This window comes from Ovis aries, chromosome 24, assembly GCF_016772045.2.
Source record: "Ovis aries strain OAR_USU_Benz2616 breed Rambouillet chromosome 24, ARS-UI_Ramb_v3.0, whole genome shotgun sequence".
Lineage (NCBI taxonomy): Eukaryota > Metazoa > Chordata > Mammalia > Artiodactyla > Bovidae > Ovis > Ovis aries.
Genome location: NC_056077.1, coordinates 3289884 through 3309896, shown reverse-complemented (window position 1 = coordinate 3309896; position 20013 = coordinate 3289884). Strand labels below are relative to the sequence as shown.

Here is a 20013-nt window from a genome sequence, read left to right as displayed (position 1 = left end):
AGAGTAAATGGTCTGGGTTGGTGTGAGAGAAGTACCACCTTATAGGAATTTTAAGCATATCTCACTATTTGACCTTTATTAATAGGTTTAACGTCTGTCATCCCCACAGAATGTAAGGTTCTTGAAGAGTGGGTAATTTGTTTCATTGGTGAATCACAGCACCTCAAGAAGTGTCTAGTCCTAAAATAAACATTGGGCAAATGAATAAATGGGTGAAAAAAGACAAAGACGGCTAGGGTCTTCACACCTGGTTTACTGACTGGGTGTCCAATACTTAAGCATTATTAAGAGTACAAACGAAGATGAAAATTGGTTTCGGCTGAGATGTCCCTGAGATCGGTCTCCCTTTTGTTTTCACTCCTATGGCTCTAAGGTGGGATTTCTGAACTTCAGCATTATTAATATTGGGGGCCGGACAGGTGTTTGTTGTCTTGCGCACTCCGCCTCTATTATGCAACACCTGCGGTCAGTTTGGCTTTCTGCGCCACAGGTACAAAGCCCTTGCTCAGTTACATTACCCACCCAAACACCAGAATTTGTTTCTGCGGGGTAATCTACTGCATAGTCTGGGCGCTCTCTGAAGACAAGGAGTTTTGAGCTGTCTTTATGTCCCCCCTGCCCAGCACATGAGTGCCATAGGGCCTTGGTGAACCAGTGCTTTATTCGCGTAAATCACAAGAACAAGAGGCTCAGGGCCTTTCAAAGGCGACTTCACGGGGAAAGTGAGGGACAGGGCGAAGGGCGAAAGGGCCCACACACCAGGTTTCCGCGTTCCCAGGCCTCTCCAAACAGAGGAGGTTGTAGCTCATGGCCACTGAGTGTCTTTCCGTTCAAGGATCCGAGACACGACTACAGCCTCAGAGAGGACGGAGCCGCAGAGTCTGCCCACCGGGAAAACTGCCCTCAACCCAGTCAGTCAAGCACCAGGCTGTTTTTCCCAGAGCGCGGCCGGAAGCTGCCACCGTGCAAGCCGTGACTTTTTACAGAAGGTCTGGCGCATGCGCAAAGGCTAAGCCGGAAAACTGCCATGGAACACCCAGCGCCCTCCCCGTCTGGTTCCGCCCCTTCGCTAATCGACAGCAGTTTTACCCAATGAGAAGACGGGATCCTCGTCGCGTCATAACCTATTTAAACCGCTTATTTGTTACTCCCTCCTATTGGTTACTACCTTTCAGTTTGACTGGGCGCTTCCCCTCCTCTGATTTTGAAGGGTCCTTGTAGCACATGTTCTCCCTCCGTTTACAGACGACAGTCACCGTAGTACTACTACTACCGAGAATCACTGCTCTTCCTTCACTTCTTCCCATAATCAAACACAATTCTGTCCCTTTCTCCCCCACCCACCTCTTTCCTGTCAATATAGCCATCCAGTTACCCTGCTGTCTAAATAGGGAGGCAGGGAATTCCCTGGTGGTCCAGTGGCTAAAGACTCTGCGCTCCCAATGCAGGGAGTGTGGGGTTCGACCCTTGGCAGGAGAGCTAGATCCCACACGCCGCAACTAAAAGATCCCACGTGCTGAAACTTAGAGTTCACGTGCAGCAACTAAGACCCTGCTCAGCTAGTTAAATAAATAAATGCAGGAAGATATCCTAGAACGTCAGAAACCTAGAGACTTGGGAACCTTGTTGTTGTCTGCAAATAATTAGCTGTGGTAGCCAGTGGATCTCTCTCGCGCTTTGTTTCATCATCTATAAAATGAATACACTAAACAGGAACACTGTAAAGATCAAAACAGATGAACATGGTTAATTCCCCCCATTTATTTAGGACTTGTTTGACTTCATGTTTCACTAGGTTTATAACTATTTAATTTTTTGAAGCTATTGTAAACTATATTAATTCCAGTGTATAGAAAGAGAATTTGTTGACTTTGCATCATGTGATCTTACGAAATGTACTTACTCCAGAAACTCTGGTAAGGTCTTAGGATTTTCTACATTGACAATCATGTCACCTGTGAATAAGAGCGTTTTGTTTTTCCTTTCCAATCTGGCTGTTTTATATTTCCTTTTCTTTCTTGATTGGACTGGCCAAGCCTTCCAGTACAATGCTAAACAGGAGTGACAGGAGTGGGTATTCTTGTTTTGTTCCTTATCTCAGAGGGAAAGCATTCAGTCTCTGCCAATTAAGTGTGATATGTACAATAGGTTTTGTTTGTTTGTTTTAGGCAGCAATCAGGTTGAATTTAATGACGGGGAGCTGGGCCAGACCATACACAGACCTCTGCCCATCCCCTTGGCTCATGGCCCCTAGAAGCCAGAAGCAGCCTGGAGGGAACTGTAGTTCCTCCCCAGGCAGGTAGCCATGGTCCCGTGGACTTTGTGCAAAATACTACATGCTAATTTGGCATTGAGGGCCAGCCCTAGGATGGAGGAGAGAGGGGGGAAAAGAGGTGGGTTAGGAGGCCCCTGGCCGAGCAAAGGGGACAAGACAAAGGAAAATACTCCCTGTTTGGGAGGCAGGGTGGGATACAGGCACAGGGCTAGTTTCTGAACATTCCCCCAGGGCAAAGGGCAGACATCCGAGCGCTGGAGATCACAAGTACTCATCTCCAATGCCCTTGAAGGCGAAACTGCCGTGGACAGCACTGGCACTGGCATCTGTACCGGGAGTGCCATCACCTGCAGGCTCACAGCACTCAGCTTGTTTGAGAGTTTGACCATGGACTCCCGGGTGGCATCTGGTGACTCAAGCAGCGGTGGTGACTTCACGGCTTGCTGGCTGTCTGAGCATCTCAGGGTGCCCCCCACCAGCCGGTGCAGCATCTTCCTAATACTGTCGCCAGATTGCTTCACCATCAGTTCATCTACCATGGACTGCAAGCAGATACTCATCATGATAGCCTGGGGGCTGGTGATGGTGACCCACTGTAGCTGGTCGTTGCTTATGAGGTTTTCAAAAGCCAATTCCAGGTGCACCTCACCCTGGCCGAGGCTGCTTGTGCCTCAGTTGGGCAGTGGCACAGAGGAGGTGACCCACCAGCATCGCATGCGGGTGACCGGGAAGGAGACTTCACGAAGTTGCTGGCCAGGCAGGCGAAGCCTCACTGTTGCCTGCGCTCACCACCACCAGACGGACAGTCCTTCTCTGGTAAGTCAGCCATACAGGCATTGAAGCACAAGTAGCCATAGTGCCGCAGTGTCTGGGCCAGCAGCAGGAACTCCTTCTTGGAGACCTCCTGCAGTGATTTGAGCTACTACTGTTCCTTGGCGACCAGGATCCACACACGCTTAATGTCTGCTACCATCTGAGCATAAAGCAGGCTCAGGCCAGCCCGGTTCTCCATGACACTGTCATCATAGGTGGAGTCCAAATAACTCTTCCTTAGCACAGTCTTATACTCTTGACTCTGAAGACTGGTAACAGACACATAAGGCAACTCAAACTCTTGCAACTTCCGTACAAACAAAAAGTCTCCATCCTATTTTTCTCGAACTAGAAAGAGACTGAAGTAGCCAATCAAGTCATCTGGAATATCCAGCTTTGCAGCCACACCCTCCAGGACATATTCAGTCTGATCTTAAGTTAGCATGTTGACCAGAACTTTCTGCCCGTTGCCGAGCAGCATTTCCAAAGAGATCTCTTCTGTTAGGACGTGTTGTATCTCCTGCTGTGCCTGACGCAGTAAACTACTGAAGGTCTCACTGCTCCCAAGCAACGGGTCTTCCCGAACAGCTTGCATATACTTCTCTAACTGCTCTCTCCTGTTTCACCTCAGCCGGTGTCAAAGCCAAAAGCTTCTTTGGGGAAAATGCAGGAAGCACACTGGCCCCATATTCCTTCCGAAGCTGCTCGAGCAGCCCCAGGAGCTGGGTGTTGCGCACCCAACAGTGCAGGATTCCATTCACGTGAATGTTCTAAACCACGTTGGCTGAGCCGCCCCTCTCCCCGCTGCGTGACTCGGTTTCAGGAATGGAAAAGTACATATTCCCTGCAGCAGGGCCTGGCCGGGCTCCGGACTATGAGGGGCGAAGCGGCTTTGCACGCTCACCTCCGCTCCTCAGCGCATCTCCGCAGTCTCAGCGTACAGGGGCGGGGTGCTTACAATGGGTTTTTTAAAAGTAGATGCTCTTTAGGAGTTCCCTGGTGACCTAGTGATTAGGATTTGGTGCTTTCAGTGCCATGGGTCTAATCCCTGACCAGGAAACTAGGATCCCACAAGCTGTGGGAAAATTAATTATAAAAATAGATGCTCTTTTATAGGTTGAAGAAGTTCCATTCTTTTCCTAGTTCCCTGAGTTTGTCATAAATAAATGTTGTATTTTTGTCTCCATGTTACTAGTGTTCATTTCCAGGTTGCTAGTTGTGTTAATCTGAGGTAAAGGAATATCAGAGAACATAAATTGTAAATTCACTATCAGTTCTGTGATGCTTTGAATTCTACTGTTGTTCTCCAATTCACCTGCGATTAATAAAGTTCTCAAATAGCTGCTCCATGCAGTTTACCCAGATTTTAGGGTTGTTGTCTATGTGAGAAAAAAGGTGAAGCATGCTTATTTCAACTTACCCGGAGCTGGAACCCTAATACTATTAGTTTTTCTACTGCTTTTCCAATCTTTATACAATATTCTTTCTTTCCTATTTTACTGGTTCTCCACTCTGACACCTAACCCCTGCCTCTGCAAATCTTCATAAAATTAGTTTACTTCTTTTCAAAGCCTATATTTTATTTTCCTTTTTTTGTTGTCCACAATCTTCTTCCCTGTCCCACCTGCTAGTATTAATACTGGAAGTATACTTGTCATTAAGGAAATGCAGATCAAAACAGCATTATGATACATACTTACATCCCTTGTCACTTTTTAAATTGTGATATAAGATACATAATAAAATTCACAATTTGAAGTATTTAATTCATCAGTTTATTAGTATATTTACATTTCATCATCACTAATTTCAGAACATTTTCATCATCCCCTGAAAAAGCCCCGTATCTTTAGCAAACTCGACCCCCTGCAGCTTCCAGTTCCTGGAAAATACTAATTCACGTTTGCTCTCTAAAGATTTGTCTATTCTTGATATGTAGTACATGTGAACTTTTATGTCTAACTACTTTCACTTAGCATGTTTTCAACATTCATCCATGTTATAGCATGTATCATATTTCCATTATTCTTATATTGCTAATAATATCCCATTGTACAACTATAACATTTTTAATCCATTTATCAGTTGGTAGATTTAGGGGCCCTTTCTACTTCAGGGCTACTGTGAATAATGCTGCTATGTATATTCATATATAAGGATTTTGTGGACATAAGATTTCATTTCTCTTGGGTATATACAATGCTTAACAGCTGAATTGCTGGGACAAATGGAAATTGTATGTTTAACTTTTGAAGTTACTGGTCAAATGTTTTCTTCAATGGCTGTACAATTTAAATTTCCACAAGCAGTGTATGAGGGTTCTAATTTCTTCACATCCTTGATAACATGTATTAATCTTGATTATAGCCATATTAGGGGAGGTTAAGTGGTATCTCAATGTTTTTCTGTTTCTTTGGTGAACTGTGAGATTTTATTTTCCCAATTAGGGATCAAACCTGGGCCCTTGGTAGTGACAGCACAGAGCCTTAACCACTGAACTACCAGGGAACTCACTCAGTGTGATTTTGATTTGAATTTCCCTGAAGGCTAATGATTTTGAATGCCTGTTTAGATGCTGACTGGCCAGTTGTATATCTTATTGTGAGAAATGTCTACTCAAATTCTTCAATAATAATCTCTCTACGACTGAGTTTCTTTAGTGTCAAGTAATGCTTCCTGAGATGATGTTTCTCATCATTTGGGGGTTTGTAGATACAAAAACTTGACACAAGCTTTAAAAATACTCTTTTGGCAAGTAGGATATAATTGGTGATATACTAAAGTGCCCAACTTTTCATAGGAGTTGGCTTTCTGTCTTCATGACTTACTGAGAATGTATCTAGATTTCTTATTTCTGCTCTAATGCTCTAATTATATCTCTACTTATAATATTTTCTTAAAAATTATTGGAGATGCTCTCCAAATTGTGCAAATTCACTCTCAAAATGTAAAGAGCTTAAATCAACCCAACCACATTTTAAAAAAAAACAACAAAACATTAAGGTATGTAAGACAGTAGAGTTTTTCCTATTCTGTTTTCGGGAAGCTGTGGTTGGTCTTGAAGGTAAGGGAGAGTGGGAAACTGACCATGGAAAGCCAAAGTGCCAAACAAATGAATACAACAAATATTATACAAATTGTTTAAACCATGGAGAAGGAGCCTAAAGAATGCCCACTTTATCCCCAATCCAGCATTCTTTAGAAGCAAAAATGCAAAACCAAAAATGTTCATAAACATAAAATCTCAGCACCTAAAACAGTGCTCCTGGCACATAAGTGCTCTATATCAATATCTGATGTTGAATGAATAAACGAACATTCACAGTACATATCTCTCCAACAGTTTTAGGGAGCAAACATCCACAGGCAGAGATAAAGACAGAACTAGTTTTTGGCAGCACGGTTAATACATCAATTTGGGAATTAAAGGTGATAAATCCTAGCTTATGGCACCAGGACTGGTTGCAAAAAACACTTTGTTGATTAAGTCAATAGTTATAAAGTAAGGTAAGCTGAACTGGCCATGAAGGCATCTGTCAAAGTAGTTTGCACCACACTTCTTGACTATTAGAACACTGACTGCTGAAGCACAGAATAATAACCTTAGAACAACAGAAAGGGGATCAAGGGAACAAGTGGACACCAACCACAAAAAAAGGAGAGAAACTTCATTAAGAGAATGTATGGTACCAAATAAGGAGGAAAACTAGAATAGGAATATTAAATATCCACTTCATTTTTCATCTTAGCAGTTACTGAAATGTTATGGTTAAATGCTAATTGTAAAAAATACAATCAAACAGGAATGCTTAGAAGGAAGTGGATTACAAATTATAGTAAAAAGTATTTTTACTATAGTATTTTTAGCATTCATTTACACATTATTTCAAGAAAAAAAGAAAGACCACCAATGAAAAGTAGGCAAATGAGGGCACTTTTTGAGCTTCAGGGTAAATGTCCCATATGAAAATGTTAAAGAGTAATTACAATTATTTTGTTCTTTGATGGCTTCTAGGAAACCAACAATTAACTATTACTACTGAACTCTTAATGAGTAAATCACACTGGGGCTTGTTAAAAGTTAGCAGTTGATCATGAAGTTTCAATTTTTAATAAGCTGCTCAAGTGATCACTACAGGAATCTAGGATTCCTTGTGGACCACCCTTATAATTATGAGGTTTTAGGGCTGCCTGTTGGTTCTCATAAATGAATACCATGGGGTGTGGAGGAGACCAAGAGGGTCCTCTTACAGAGTCATATTGAGAAGCTGTTGGTCAAGTTCTGGTAGCCCTCTGAGGGAGGAAAAGACAGCTCCCATGTTCTCAGTTAAGCTTGTGCCATGTGGAGACAGCCTCTGTTGACTGGGAATTCTTTCTCATAGACGGATTAGGGCAGAGACTATCAAGGATTCTTTATCTCTAACAAAGAAACTGTTTATGCATGAAATGTCATAATGTCTGAGATTGGCTTCAAATATTCCAAAACAAAATATTCCAAATATTCAAATATTCCAAAACACACCCACCCCAAACAAAATAAAAACAAAACACTGGAGTAGGTAAATGTAAAAACTGGCAAAATTGTTAAAGCCTATATAAGGGTCATATTATTTTCTCTACTTTAGATATTTTGATAAATTTCATAATGAAAGAATTAAATAAGTATATATATAAGAACACTGTTCCTCTCCTACATATATTATCTTAAATCAGTTATTGCTCTCTATATTAGAATTATTTCAGTTACAATGAACAGAAATGCCAATCACACTGGCTTAAATAATAAGAAATGTATAGATTTATGTAGCTGAAAAGTCCAGTGCAATTCTAGGTATCAGGTGATGCTTGATCCTACAGCTCAATGGTGTCTCTAAAACCTGAGTATTTATCACTCTGCTCTGTCTGCTGTGGTGTTGGCTTCATTCTAAGGCTCACATTTCTCCTGTTTCAAGAAGACTGTCAAACCTACTGGGTTACATGTGCCATCCAGCAAGTGCTGGATCTGTTCTAATGTTTCCAACAAGACAGGCCAGGTTATGCTGCAGAAGCACACAGCACCAACATCCCAGTGTTTTAACACAACAAAAGTTTATTAATCCTTCCTACAAAGTCCATTACAGGTCTAGTGAACTCTCCAGAACAGGTACTGCTCCCCAATGTTGGGTGCTCGGCATTCCAGACTGTTCTGAACTTTGTCTCCTCTCTCTATAAGCTTACATGGCTGAGGCAGGAAAAGACAGCATTAGGGTCCTGCACCAACAAATAAATGTTTCAGCCAAGAAGTGAGACCTCTGCACACAACCCACTGCTCAAAACTCTCTGGACCCTAACTGCAAGAAACAAAAACAGCTAACCATTCCCTTCTTTTCGTTCACTAGGATACAAGGTCCATGAGGATATGCATTTTGTATCCTTGTCCACTACTGTATCCTTACTTTAGAAGAGTACCTGGGCACATAACAGGATTTCATTAACTTGAGTGAATGAATGTAGCACCAGCAAGAAATCCAAACCTGTATATACTGGGAGAAGAGACAAGAGTCCCAGGGGTTTAAGACCAAGGATGTTCAGTAAGATCCATACAGACCAGAGCTGCAAAGCTACCTGCACTTAGGAAATAATACTTGCTAGAGTTCATCTTACGGAAGATAATGAAATTCTGCTGAGAAAGACACATCAACAGGTCAGGTGGCTGACACCATAAAGCACTGAAGCCAAGGAACAAATCAACTGAGCAAACCACCACCACAAGTGCTCAGCTCCTGGAAGAAGCTGCAACAGCCACAAATGGATCTGCTCCTTCAATGTGGTCAGTCTACCCAACACACCACTGTGGATCAGAGGAAAGAGAAGGATGTGTACAGTGTCTGAGACCCCACTATCAGTCAGATTATCAGGTGCTTTTCCTTCATCAATCCCTCTAATCCCCAGAGAACCCTGAGTTAAGCATTATCTCTATTTCACAGAGAAAATGGAGATTTAAGAATGTGTCAGTAACCAATCAAGAAACAGGCATGTTTTACTAGCTAGGAACAATATCATCCAGGCTGGCTGGACCAGAACAACATATAGATCAGTCCTGCTGATCCTGCCTTCAGGCCTGACTGATGCAGCTAAGTGACAGCCCACAGATCCACTAACTATGTGGTTGTAACAAGCCTCTGGATCTCTTTAAGCCTAATTTCCTTACTTTATAAAGTCAGAGATTTGGGAGAGATAATTTAACTCCTTCCTGATTACACCTAAATGCTCTGCCAGGAACATACCTGCATCATTGAGCAGATAAAAGGGGGAGTCACAAGAAAACTCACAACCTCAGGAGATTTCTAGCAGTCTATCAAATTCCTAACCTAAGGCTGTTACCTGAAAGGATGGAGAAAACAGAAGTAGGATGCCCTTGCCTGCTTAACAGTCACAGTGTAAGTTAACCAATGTAGAGGTGCATTTGCTCATCCTTGCCTGCCACCCAGCATTAGTTCCCCTTTTGGGAACTTGGTCTCCAGCTTACTGGATTCCCAGAATAACATGCCCAGGGAGCCACAAGATCCTGGTGCAGAAAACACTCTAGTTCCCACACAAATGTAACTTTCTCCTTGTTCTTAACAAGAAACAAAAACCAAATTCAAATGCAAACAGATAAAAACCTGAGAAGATGATCCTGAATTCCCATTAATTTCCATTTAGACCTTGAAAAAAAGTGCTCATTTTCATGGCTGTTTTATCCTATTGATATTGTGATATAAAGAGTCTAGTTTCTTTTACTGCAAAAAGTTCTTCTTTACATGGCTAAAGATTACAACCGGTTTCCATTTTATCTCCTTCTTAGAGGTGCTCTCCCTTTTTAAGAGGCATACTAGTGATTAATTCACAGGCAGAGAGGCATAAAATAGTGATCACTTCATCTAGACAGAATCGATATTGCTGAAGAAAATATTTCATCTGAGTAAAAACTGTACTAATAGGATTCAAGAGCTGAATTTGCTAAAAAGTTAAACAAGGTGCTCAATGTCCAAATTTGTGAATAACACCCAATGATGGGACAGTTAAGAAAATACAATTTGGTTCTTCAAAAGTTTTACATTAGAATTCATTTCTGCCCATGAGATTATGGAAACTGGCAAACCTGGAAGACAATGGTATGCAACTTAACATGCATATTATTGCTTTTTGTTTCGGAAGATATAATACAAATTATATCTATAATACAAATGTTTCCATCATATTAAGTTTGAGTGCCTTGGAAAATCAATGCAAACCAACAATATTTACCTCTGTGGCCAAAGAAGATTATTTCATAGCTGTATCTGCTATGCAAAGCTGAATTTGCTGTTTTGCTATATACAAGCCCCAAACAGCTTTTTGCTTTACTCAGAATGTTCTTAGAACACCTCTCCTGCTAAGGAATTCCCTGGAAGCTTTTAGTAAAAACAGCAAGTAGTGCAACTACTAACAAATCTTTTGAAGAGTGAACCTTGATTCCTTCTATGAAACGTGTTTATATCTCAAAGTTTCCTGATGAAAAATTCTTCATGCTTCATAATTTTGTATTTTTCTTAACTTTAAAGTCAAGCTCCACTTGATAAATTTCTTTAGACTGAGGACACTGAACAAACTTCCCTTTACTGGTGGAGTTTCTGGTGTCTAAGAAGGCTTGAGCGTCTGCTGAAGTTTCTCCTGCACGTGCTACAAGTGTAAGGCTGCTCACCTGTGTGAGTTCTCCGATGTTTAATAAGGTGGCAATTTTGATTGAATTTTTTCCCACATTCATGACAAGTAAAGGGCTTCTCTCCAGTGTGAGTTCTTTGGTGTGTGTGGAGATTTGTCTTTTGACTGAAGCCTTTCCCACACCATGAGCATTTATATGGTTTTATTCCTTGGTGTGTTGTTAAGTGCTTATTAAGATCTGAGCTCCACCTAAACCTCTTATCACACTGTTGACATTTATATGGTTTCTCTTCTGTGTGAACTCTCTGGTGCTTAATGAGGTCAGAGCTAACTCTGAAGCTTTTCCCACATTCCTGGCATTTAAAAGGCCTCTCTGCTGCACGTTCTTTCTTCTGAAGATCCATAAGTTTCAGCAGCTCTTGTTTCCAGGTTGAAAGTTTCTTTTTTTTCTTCACCGGAAAATCTCGGTGCAATTTCCCCACCCTATGCACATCACCATGATTTTCTTTGCCAATTGTTTTCTGGGGAACTTTCAATCTGGCCTTTCTTGATGCTATAGCTACTGGTGCTTGTATTTCTAAGTCAGAAAGACATAGAGACTGAATATTTTCAGTGTCATTTTTAAGCTTCAGCCCTGCTGGAATAAATGTGAGAAATAGCTTACTATATGTCAGAGCAAGTAAGCCACAGTAAATGAAGAGAAAAACTGGACAAACACTAGTTTTTAAAAAAATAGATAAGCAGAACTGTAAAATTTGAAATCCTTACAAAGATTCCTATCATGGCACATTTCCCTTCTTCCCATGGTCTACTTACCTGTAGGCAGCTCTTGAGAACTGTCCTTGAACTCCAGGGGTCTTTGAACCCATGGCTCTTCTCCTTGCTCTAGACAGGAGATGACTTTAGGTTTGGGGAGCACAAATAATGCTGTGAAACAGAAAAACTGAGGTCAAAGACTGGTAACTTAACAACAGTTCACTAATTTCAAACTATTTCAGGAACAGCAAAGGATGCTTGAATAGTTCACAACACCAAATCTCATATCAGGTTTATAACATACTTCATTGGTGGATGGATATGCAAAGCGGAGACTGAGAAATAAACCTGAGCTGGACCAGTGAAAAAGATATAAGGCATGTGAATACAGTGCATGATCCCCATCTTCTGCTACCAAGAATATCCCACATTCTACTAAGGTAGAATCAAACTGCAAAGGCTGCAAGAAATACACACACTAGTCCTATTAACTATTCAGTTCAGTTCAGTTCAGTTCAGTCACTGTCGTGTCCAACTCTTTGCGACCCCATGAATCGCAGCACACCAGGCCTCCCTGTCCATCACCAACTCCTGGAGTTCACCCAAACTCATGTCCATCGAGTTGGTGATGCCATCCAGCCATCTCATCCTCTGTCGTCCCCTTCTCCTCCTGCCCCCAATCCCTCCCAGCATCAGAGTCTTTTCCAATGAGTCAACTCTTTGCATGAGGTGGCCAAAGTATTGGAGTTTCAGCCTCAGCATCAGTCCTTCCAATGAATACCAGGACTGATCTCCTTTAGGATGGACTGGTTGGATCTCCTTGCAGTCCAAGGGACTCTCAAGTCTTCTCCAACACCACAGTTCAAAAACAGGAAGACTTATAAACTGGATAAGTCCAGGTTCAGGGGAGTCAATGCAAAGGTCCATGGGTGGGCTTATCAGGCATAAATGATACATGCCATCATTACTTTTATTTAGTAAAAGTGAAACAAAATAACTAAATAAAACTAACTTTTTATTTAGTTCTCAAGCACCAAACACTGGACTAGAAAAGATTTCTACCACTCCCATAGCTCACTGGTTCACATCCAGGTGGAGGAAACAGACAAGAATTACTTAGTGGACTTTCTCAAAATCTTACTGCCAAGTATGGAAGGTATTCATCACTCAGTCATCTCATAAATACGTAGTGAGTGGCTATGGTGCACCAGGCACCCTCTATGTGCCAGGGACATACTGCTAAATAAACCAAGTCCCCTGATCTCATGAAGCTTATATTCTCATGCAGAGAGAAACAATCTAACATCAACAGACAAGCGAATAAAATGTCAGGAAGTGATACACATTTTGAAGAAAACTAAGAGAGGGTAAGAGAACATTTTAAGATTCTGCTTCTGTGAAGCTACTTGAGATATAAAGTTGTATAAAAAATCTCCTTAAGAAAGTAACATCTGAGCAGAACCCTAAAATGAGGATTTTGTCATGAGGCAGAAAGGTGGGCCAGGCAGAGGGAAGGAGGAAGAAATGAGCACATTAAGTCCATGAAACAAGATGAGCTAATGTGACTAGAGTCCAGAGCAAGGGCACAAGCAGCAGGAGACGACAGCAGATTGATGAGGAAGGGCCAGAACTTGGAGGGTCCTGGGTCTTGGTAAGGAACCTGGATTTACTCTGAACGTTATGAGAAGTTTTTGTAAGGTTTGAAGCAGAAAATGTCATGATTTGGGCAGGTTTTTAAAAGACTCTGGCTGCCATGTAGGAAACAGACTGTGAGAGGGCAGGCAGTGGGTGCCAGGAAGAAAGTACTGAGGAGAACCTCGATAGAGATGCTGCTACCAGAGACCAGGATGCTACGAGCACAAGAAGCTGAGATGTGACACTCAGGCTACATTGTGAGGCAGAAGCAAGAGTGCTAGACGTAGTGGGGCATTATGGCAAGATCAAGGTAAAGGATGACCGGACATTGCTTGCTCTGAGCAAGTCGATGAATGGGGATGCCTTTTACAGAGATGAGAAAGATGTAAGGGCAAGTTTAGATGGAAAAACAGATCAAGAATTCCAACAGTGTAAGGAATGTGTACTGGGGAAAAGCTCCCTGTTGATCTGGTGATCCCTGCCCACACCATCTTATTGAGAACCAGTCAGCTACTAGACAGAGACTCTCACAAGGGTGCATTTGCAGTACGCCAACAACAGGACAGTTTAGTCCACTCCTATGCAAAGTGAAGGGGAGAAACTTTACCTAGAGAGATGACAGCCTCATAGTTTTCTTGCATTACGTCATTGTAGAGGGCCTTCTGAGTGGGATCCAGTAACTCCCATTCTTCCTGGGAAAAATACATGGCCACTTCTTCAAATGTCAACAAGCTCTAAAGAAGAGAACGGGCTTCAGCTCAGTACTTGCCACTACAGAAGCAGCCCAATCTTCTAAGCCATGAACTACAAGGTAAGCCAGTCACTAAAGGAACTAATAGCACATGAATTATTTTAAAGCGAGATGGTAGAGAGTAGGCAAGGGATCAGCAAACAGCCCAGGAAATACTCAGTTCCCCAGGGGGAACATCTGGGTTAACACACCTCTGAGCACCTGCTGGGCAGGGCAGGTCATGGGCAGCAGGGAGACGCAGCCCCAAGAAGCTGGAAAGCACAGCTCACCTGGGACTCAGGCAGAATGAGCTCAGGTGCCATTGTCCACTCACTGGTATCTGTCTGCTCAGGAAAGGCTAGGAGCTGGTGAGCAGGCACAGCTGTGGAAGAACAAGAAAATTTCTCTCCCTCCCATCTTTGAACATCCTAGGCTTAATTCAAAAGTATAGAAGATCCTGATTCTTTCAGTTGAGATAGAACTTTACAAGTGTTACATGGTACTGAGAAATAGCTATCTCATTTTAAACAAGCATCTGCTAGCCCCTAAGACAGGTTTCCCAGTTGACTCTTCAATTTTCACGAGTGAAGTTAAGAAAAGGAAATCTTGTTTTTTTCTTTACATGACATGAATTCTTCAGAGGTGGACAAAAATTAGAGGTGTTGTACAATGCAGTACTGAGTCCAGTGTGCCAGGTACAGAAAATCCAAAGGTCAGAATGAGTTTGGTGAGTTCAAGAAACACCAAGAAGACCAGTGTGGCTAAAAAGGACTGAGCAGGGCAGGAGTGGCAGATGGGAGGAAAGTGAAGAGGGGCCAGAACTTGGGGGTTCTTGGGTGCCTCTATAAGAAGTTTGGATTTATTTTGAATGTGTGAAAAATCATGGTAAGGCTTTGATGTCGAGCCATGTTCTGATATGAACTGGTTTTTTAAAGGATTCTGGCTGCTGTGTGGAGAACAGACTGCAGACAGGGAGGAATGCTGGCAGGGGGTGCCAAGTATGGAGGTGGACCTTATTAGAGATTGCCACTGCTTACACCACAATGCTAAAGCACAGGAAGCTAAGACTTGGTTGGACTCAGGCCACATGGTAAAGTGGAGCCAAGAGAACTAGTGATGCATTAGTACTATGAAGGTTAAAATAGATTGGTGCAAAGGATGACCACAAGTTTCTAGCCTAAAATAATGGGTAAAGGAAAGATAAGAGAAGAGCGATTTTGAGGGAAAAAGAGAAGAATCAAGATTTAGGATAAGGAATGAGAATGTACACGTGTTAAAAGCTTGCTGGTGATCTGGTGTAACTTTTCCCTGCCCACACTATCTAGTTGAGAACCAGTCAGCTACTAGAACAGTCTCTCACAAGGGTGCATTCTCAGTACCCCCAAAACAGGACAGATTAGTCCACTGTTGTGCAGAGGGAAGGGGAAAAAGAAACTTTACCTAGAGAGATGACAGTCTCATAGTTTTCTTGCATTACGTCATTGTAGAGGGCCTTCTGAGTGGGATCCAGTAACTCCCATTCTTCCTGGGAAAAATACATGGCCACTTCTTCAAATGTCAATAAGCTCTAAAGAAGAGAATGGACTTTAGCCAGGTACTCACCACTTCAAAAGCGGCCCAACCTTCTGAGCCATGAACTGCATGGTAAGCCAGTCACTAAAGGAACTAACAGCACATGAATTAATTTTAAGTGAGATGGTAGAAAGGAAGTAGACAAGGAATCAGCAAACAGGTGCCCAAAGTCCTGAGAAAATCTGGGTTAAGTCCTCTGAGCATCTGCTGGGCAGGGTGGGTCATGGGCAGCAGGGAGAGGTAGCCCAAGAATCTGGAAAGCACAGCTCACCTGGGACTCAGGCAAGACAAGCTCAGGTGCCACTGTCCAGTCTTTGGTGTCTGTCTGCTCAGGAAAGGCTAGGATCCGGTGAGCAGGCACCACTGTGGGTGAAATGGAGCCATAGTAAATATTTCTTGCTTATGTTTCTAATACACTATATTCAGTTCTAAAAGACAGAAGACCCCGATTTTTTCAGGACTGATGAGACGCCTTATAAGCATGTGGTGCCCAGAAATGGCTTTCTCCTTGTTAATGAGAACCAAGTATCTACCAGCCTCTACAAGGCTGTGCCGCAGTTTCCACAAGCAAAATTAACAAAAGAAAACTTTTTATTATTTTCCTCTGATGACATAAATTGTTCACCTTGGGAGAGTTTAAACATATTTGCAAATGAAGTATTCAAGGACTCCAGTGTACAGTAGGAGATCGTTTTTAAATCATTTATTACTTTTTCCTTGGTACACAGTAGTATACACATTCTGTTATTAACATTCTGTCACTAACCACCCATTCTGATTCAGATTTCTTCTGTATTTTCAGGATGAGGTGGGCCAGACCATCTTTACTTTTCTAAAAACAATTGCTGGTGTTACTACCAGGGTTCTGCAGTTGGGAGATTTCTGTATCTTAGGCCAACCTCCATCCTCAACCCCACCTGACCTATTCTCCCGCCACCTGGGGGCATCCAAATTGCTAATGTAGCTGCATTAGTAGATCCACAGGGCTGGGTAACCAGAAAGTACTCACACATTCTGGCTTAAATTATATCCCACCTCCCAGGAGAAAAGTAACATGAAGATCCTTACCCCTCTCACATACGGGCTCAGGTTCTTTGTGGGTATTCCTGCTCAGTGGCTCTTGTAGACCCTGCTGTATATTCCAAACTTCTTCCTCCAGGGACATGCCCACTGGCTGGGACTCTGCTGGCTTCAGCTGAAAGCCTGGGGCCTCTGCTGCCTCCTTTCCCAGCTCCTGGACTGCAACCTAGAAATAACCCCCATACTTGTTACCACAGAACTGACTTTTGGTTTGGGCTTGATGGGAGAGGGAGGAAAAAGCAGAGTGCAGACTGCAGGGAAACAGGGAGACGCTGAAGGAAATGACACAAAGACCTAGAGATACCAGCCACCAATTTTCCACAAGAACGATCCATAAACTCGGGAAAATTGGGAGAAACCAGTAAAGGGTGTGGTTACTGCCAGCTCTCCAAGACAGCAGTCCCACCCTCTGAACTCAGCCCAGTTCGGCCCACTAACAGGCCTGCACAGGCCACCTCTTCTCGTGCTGCCTTGACAGGCTTTCTCTCCCAACTTAGATCCTTGCCTTAGTGGTCTCCTGTCTTCTAATCCTCTCAAAAGATTAAGGAATTGAATTTAACAGTTGTCCTGTCAACCAGATTTTCCACATAGTCTGGGAAGATTCTCACAGACAATGGGGATGAAATGGAGAAAAAAGCGGCTAAGAGTAATGGCTCTGTCCTATCCCCAAATGATTTTGATAAAAAAAATGTGCCCTCCAGGTATTCACAGTGGGCCTGAGGCCAGCTGGTGAGCTGTCACCTGCCCAAGGGCATGTCCTGGATCCCCACTCAGAGCAGAGCCAGGGCAACCACTGAGAGAGGGCAGTGGAGGCTCTCGCCTATGGTACAGAGGACACTATCCCTCAGAGTCTTTCTTCTCTCAGCTTCTCTGCTGGGATTTCAAATCTTTCCTTCCCTATGTTCTTTCTACTTTTTCCCCTTCCTGGGCAGTCGTCCCCTAGTTGTTTGTGATTTTTTTCCTTCTCTGTCATATCTTCGCTCTCTTTTGGTCTCTCAGAGTCCTTTCTTTTCTGATCGGCCCTGAACTCTCCAGCTCCTTAGTGCTTTTTGTATGTTTCTAAGAATTTGAGGTCCATCTCCTTGGCCAAGCCAGACGAGGCTCATTACCCTCAACACACCCTGGCTCCAAAAAGAGCAAAACTCAACTCTGTCCCTAAGGCCAGGGAAGTCTCTGCCAGGATCTCTGAATCCTATGGGCTGACTAAGGCTGTAGGTCTGTGCTTTCAGGTCCTGCTTCACAAGTGCTAAAGGAGCAATATAATAGTGGCCTAATCCATTTTTTCTCCCAATTAACTGCCCCAATATATCCACCTTCACTCTATCTTACTGCACATCAAGAATCTTTCTCCTCACCCCATTCCTTGTTTGGCCAGTTTCCCTTTGCAAGTGTTCTACGAGGACCACAGCCTCCTCGATGCTCTGTGGATGGTGCTTCTTTATGAGAGTCTGGGTGTCCCCAGGCAGAATGGTCAGGAACTGCTCTAGCACCACAAGTTCCAAGATCTGCTCTTTTGAATGAATATCTGGCCTCAGCCACCGACGACATAATTCTTGAAGCTGGTCAACTACCTCCCGGGGTCCAGCTGCTTCATGATAGAGGAAGTTCCGGAAGTGCTGGTGAGACCTCTCAGGACTGAGACTGTCCGTCTGTGGGGCATGTTTCTTATGCTGACTGGCGTTCTCTGCCACAGGTCCCTTGGTCTCCCAAAGAGCTCTGATCTGAGGGTTCAAGAAGTCAGCCACCTTCAGATCTACTGTCATCATTCTTCTCCAGGAACAATTCTGCTCCTGTATTAGACACCCCACCAGTGGCTACCTCTGACAACTGAGGCCCGATCTGGTTTTGAATAAAATCAATAAAAGGATCTTCTTCCTAAGGCACTGAGAGCAGAAACAAGCTCATGTCAGTAAGATATTGTCACATGAACTTTATTACTTGCTACTTATTATAAGAAAAATGAACTTTAAAAATCAACTGCCAGGACTGTGTTTTGCTCCTTTTCTATTAACCAACTGAACACAGACAGCTTATTAAAGACAAATTCCAATAAGTCACTTCTCCTTCTCAAAAAAAAAAAAAAATCAGGAAAGGTTAGCAGGTGAAAAACCCAGTACCCACTGGCTCCCACGAGTTTTGGGATTATCCAAATATTTAACTCATGCACTTCTTATGCCATCCTCTCCAAGTCAAGGAAAGATTAGGAGAATATTCTTGAGTTTCTCTTAAAATGTCAACATATCATCCTAGTCTTCTGTCTTTGGTAAGTGGGTACACTTGTATTACCCTTCATCCTTTTGAGATTGAAACCTTCACTTCCTGGACCATTTGAGGTGCTACTTTCCATTGTGATTACTGCCAGGAGAGCTGAAACTATGAGACCAGAGTACAAGGAAAGTAATTAGGAAAATTGGAGCCTTATTTTCTTGAAAAAAGCATCTCCCAAGGGAGTCTCTTGCGGGTCCAGTGATTAAGAAACCGCACTTCCAGTGCAGGGGCCAAGGGTTTGATCCCTGTTCAGAGAATTCAGATCTCATATTCCCCAAAGTAAAGCAAAAAAAAAAAAAAGGCTCCCCACAAGAAATCAACTAACTGAAAACATTCATCTTGGCATTTCTTCCCAAGATGTGTAAAGAAAACTATACAGAAGATTTATACGTGTATTTTGATCTAGGAAAAATTACAGGTGACCCTTGTTCACAAAATGTTTATCCAAATGTCAAGCAGATAAAAAAGGAGAGCATGTGAGTTGGTGATTACTTTCAGCTTTTCCAAGGGTCATTTAGACCTCTGAGCGAGGCCTCGTGAATCTCAATTTCCCTGAGGTGACCCAGCAGAAATGGCACAGAAATTCTGCCCATGAAGCCGGAAGCCTACAAAAGGCCGGCTCTCAATGCCCACTCGGCTCAGGGGGTACGAGGGACACTTAACGAACTTTTGCATCACAGAGGCTGATCTCTGAGGCGAGGACTCTCGTTTCTCCCGCGGTCGCATCAACCAGTAAAAGAAACGCCGGCGGAGGCGGGCAAGTGGACACGACTCGGGGCGCGTCCGCGAGCACTGGGCCTGCAGGCAGTGTCCGAGCGGGTTTCAGCCGCGCGGGCCTGGGCGCCACCCGCGCAAAGGGTGCAGAGCGGCCTCAGGAGCCTGACGTCGGGCCTCGCCCGGGGTGGTCTGGCCGACCGGCTCTGAAACGGCCCCAGCTGCCTTGCAGCGGCCGCGAGCAGTGACAGGCGTCTCTCGGCGGCTCCGGAGCCGGCGCCGAAGGGGAAGTCGCTTCCAGGTTACCTCAGACAGCTTGGCTTCGTGGAAGCCGTTCCCTCTTCCCGGGGTGCAACCGCAAGCCGCCAAGCGTCTAACCGCCGCTCTGTGGAGCACAACCCCCGGCTCCACGCCACTCAGAGGCGGGTCCTGGGGCGCAGGCCTGGAACCACTTAGGCCCACCCAACCACTCTACCTCTTCTGCTGTCCTCCTGGCGCCAAGATC

General features: G+C 43.6%; 1 protein-coding gene and 1 pseudogene across 20 annotated transcripts in view; both read right to left on the bottom strand.

Moving 5' to 3' along the window:
* LOC105604630 (zinc finger protein 75A) overlaps positions 1-20013 on the bottom strand; it is a 23614-nt gene extending 3601 nt beyond the window's left edge. For 4 of the 20 annotated variants that reach the window (XR_009598399.1, XM_042240146.2, XM_042240148.2 and 1 more), the window contains exons 1-7: positions 17882-20013; positions 16515-16692; positions 15718-15809; positions 15315-15441; positions 14165-14256; positions 13752-13878; positions 11570-11680 (exon numbers count right to left, since the gene is read on the bottom strand). Coding sequence is in view for 19 of the 20 variants with exons in the window: in XM_042240146.2 (XP_042096080.1) it covers positions 11570-11680; positions 13752-13878; positions 14165-14256; positions 15315-15441; positions 15718-15809; positions 16515-16692; positions 17882-18292 (1138 nt within the window). In the remaining variant the exon portion in view is untranslated. Of the gene's footprint in view, positions 1-4840; positions 11391-11569; positions 11681-13751; positions 13879-14164; positions 14257-15314; positions 15442-15717; positions 15810-16514; positions 16693-17881 lie in introns of those variants that run through there. The other 16 variants (XM_060405920.1, XM_060405922.1, XM_060405921.1 and 13 more) reach the window with 16 other exon arrangements.
* Positions 234-4263, bottom strand: LOC105604629 (sorting nexin-17-like; annotated as a pseudogene).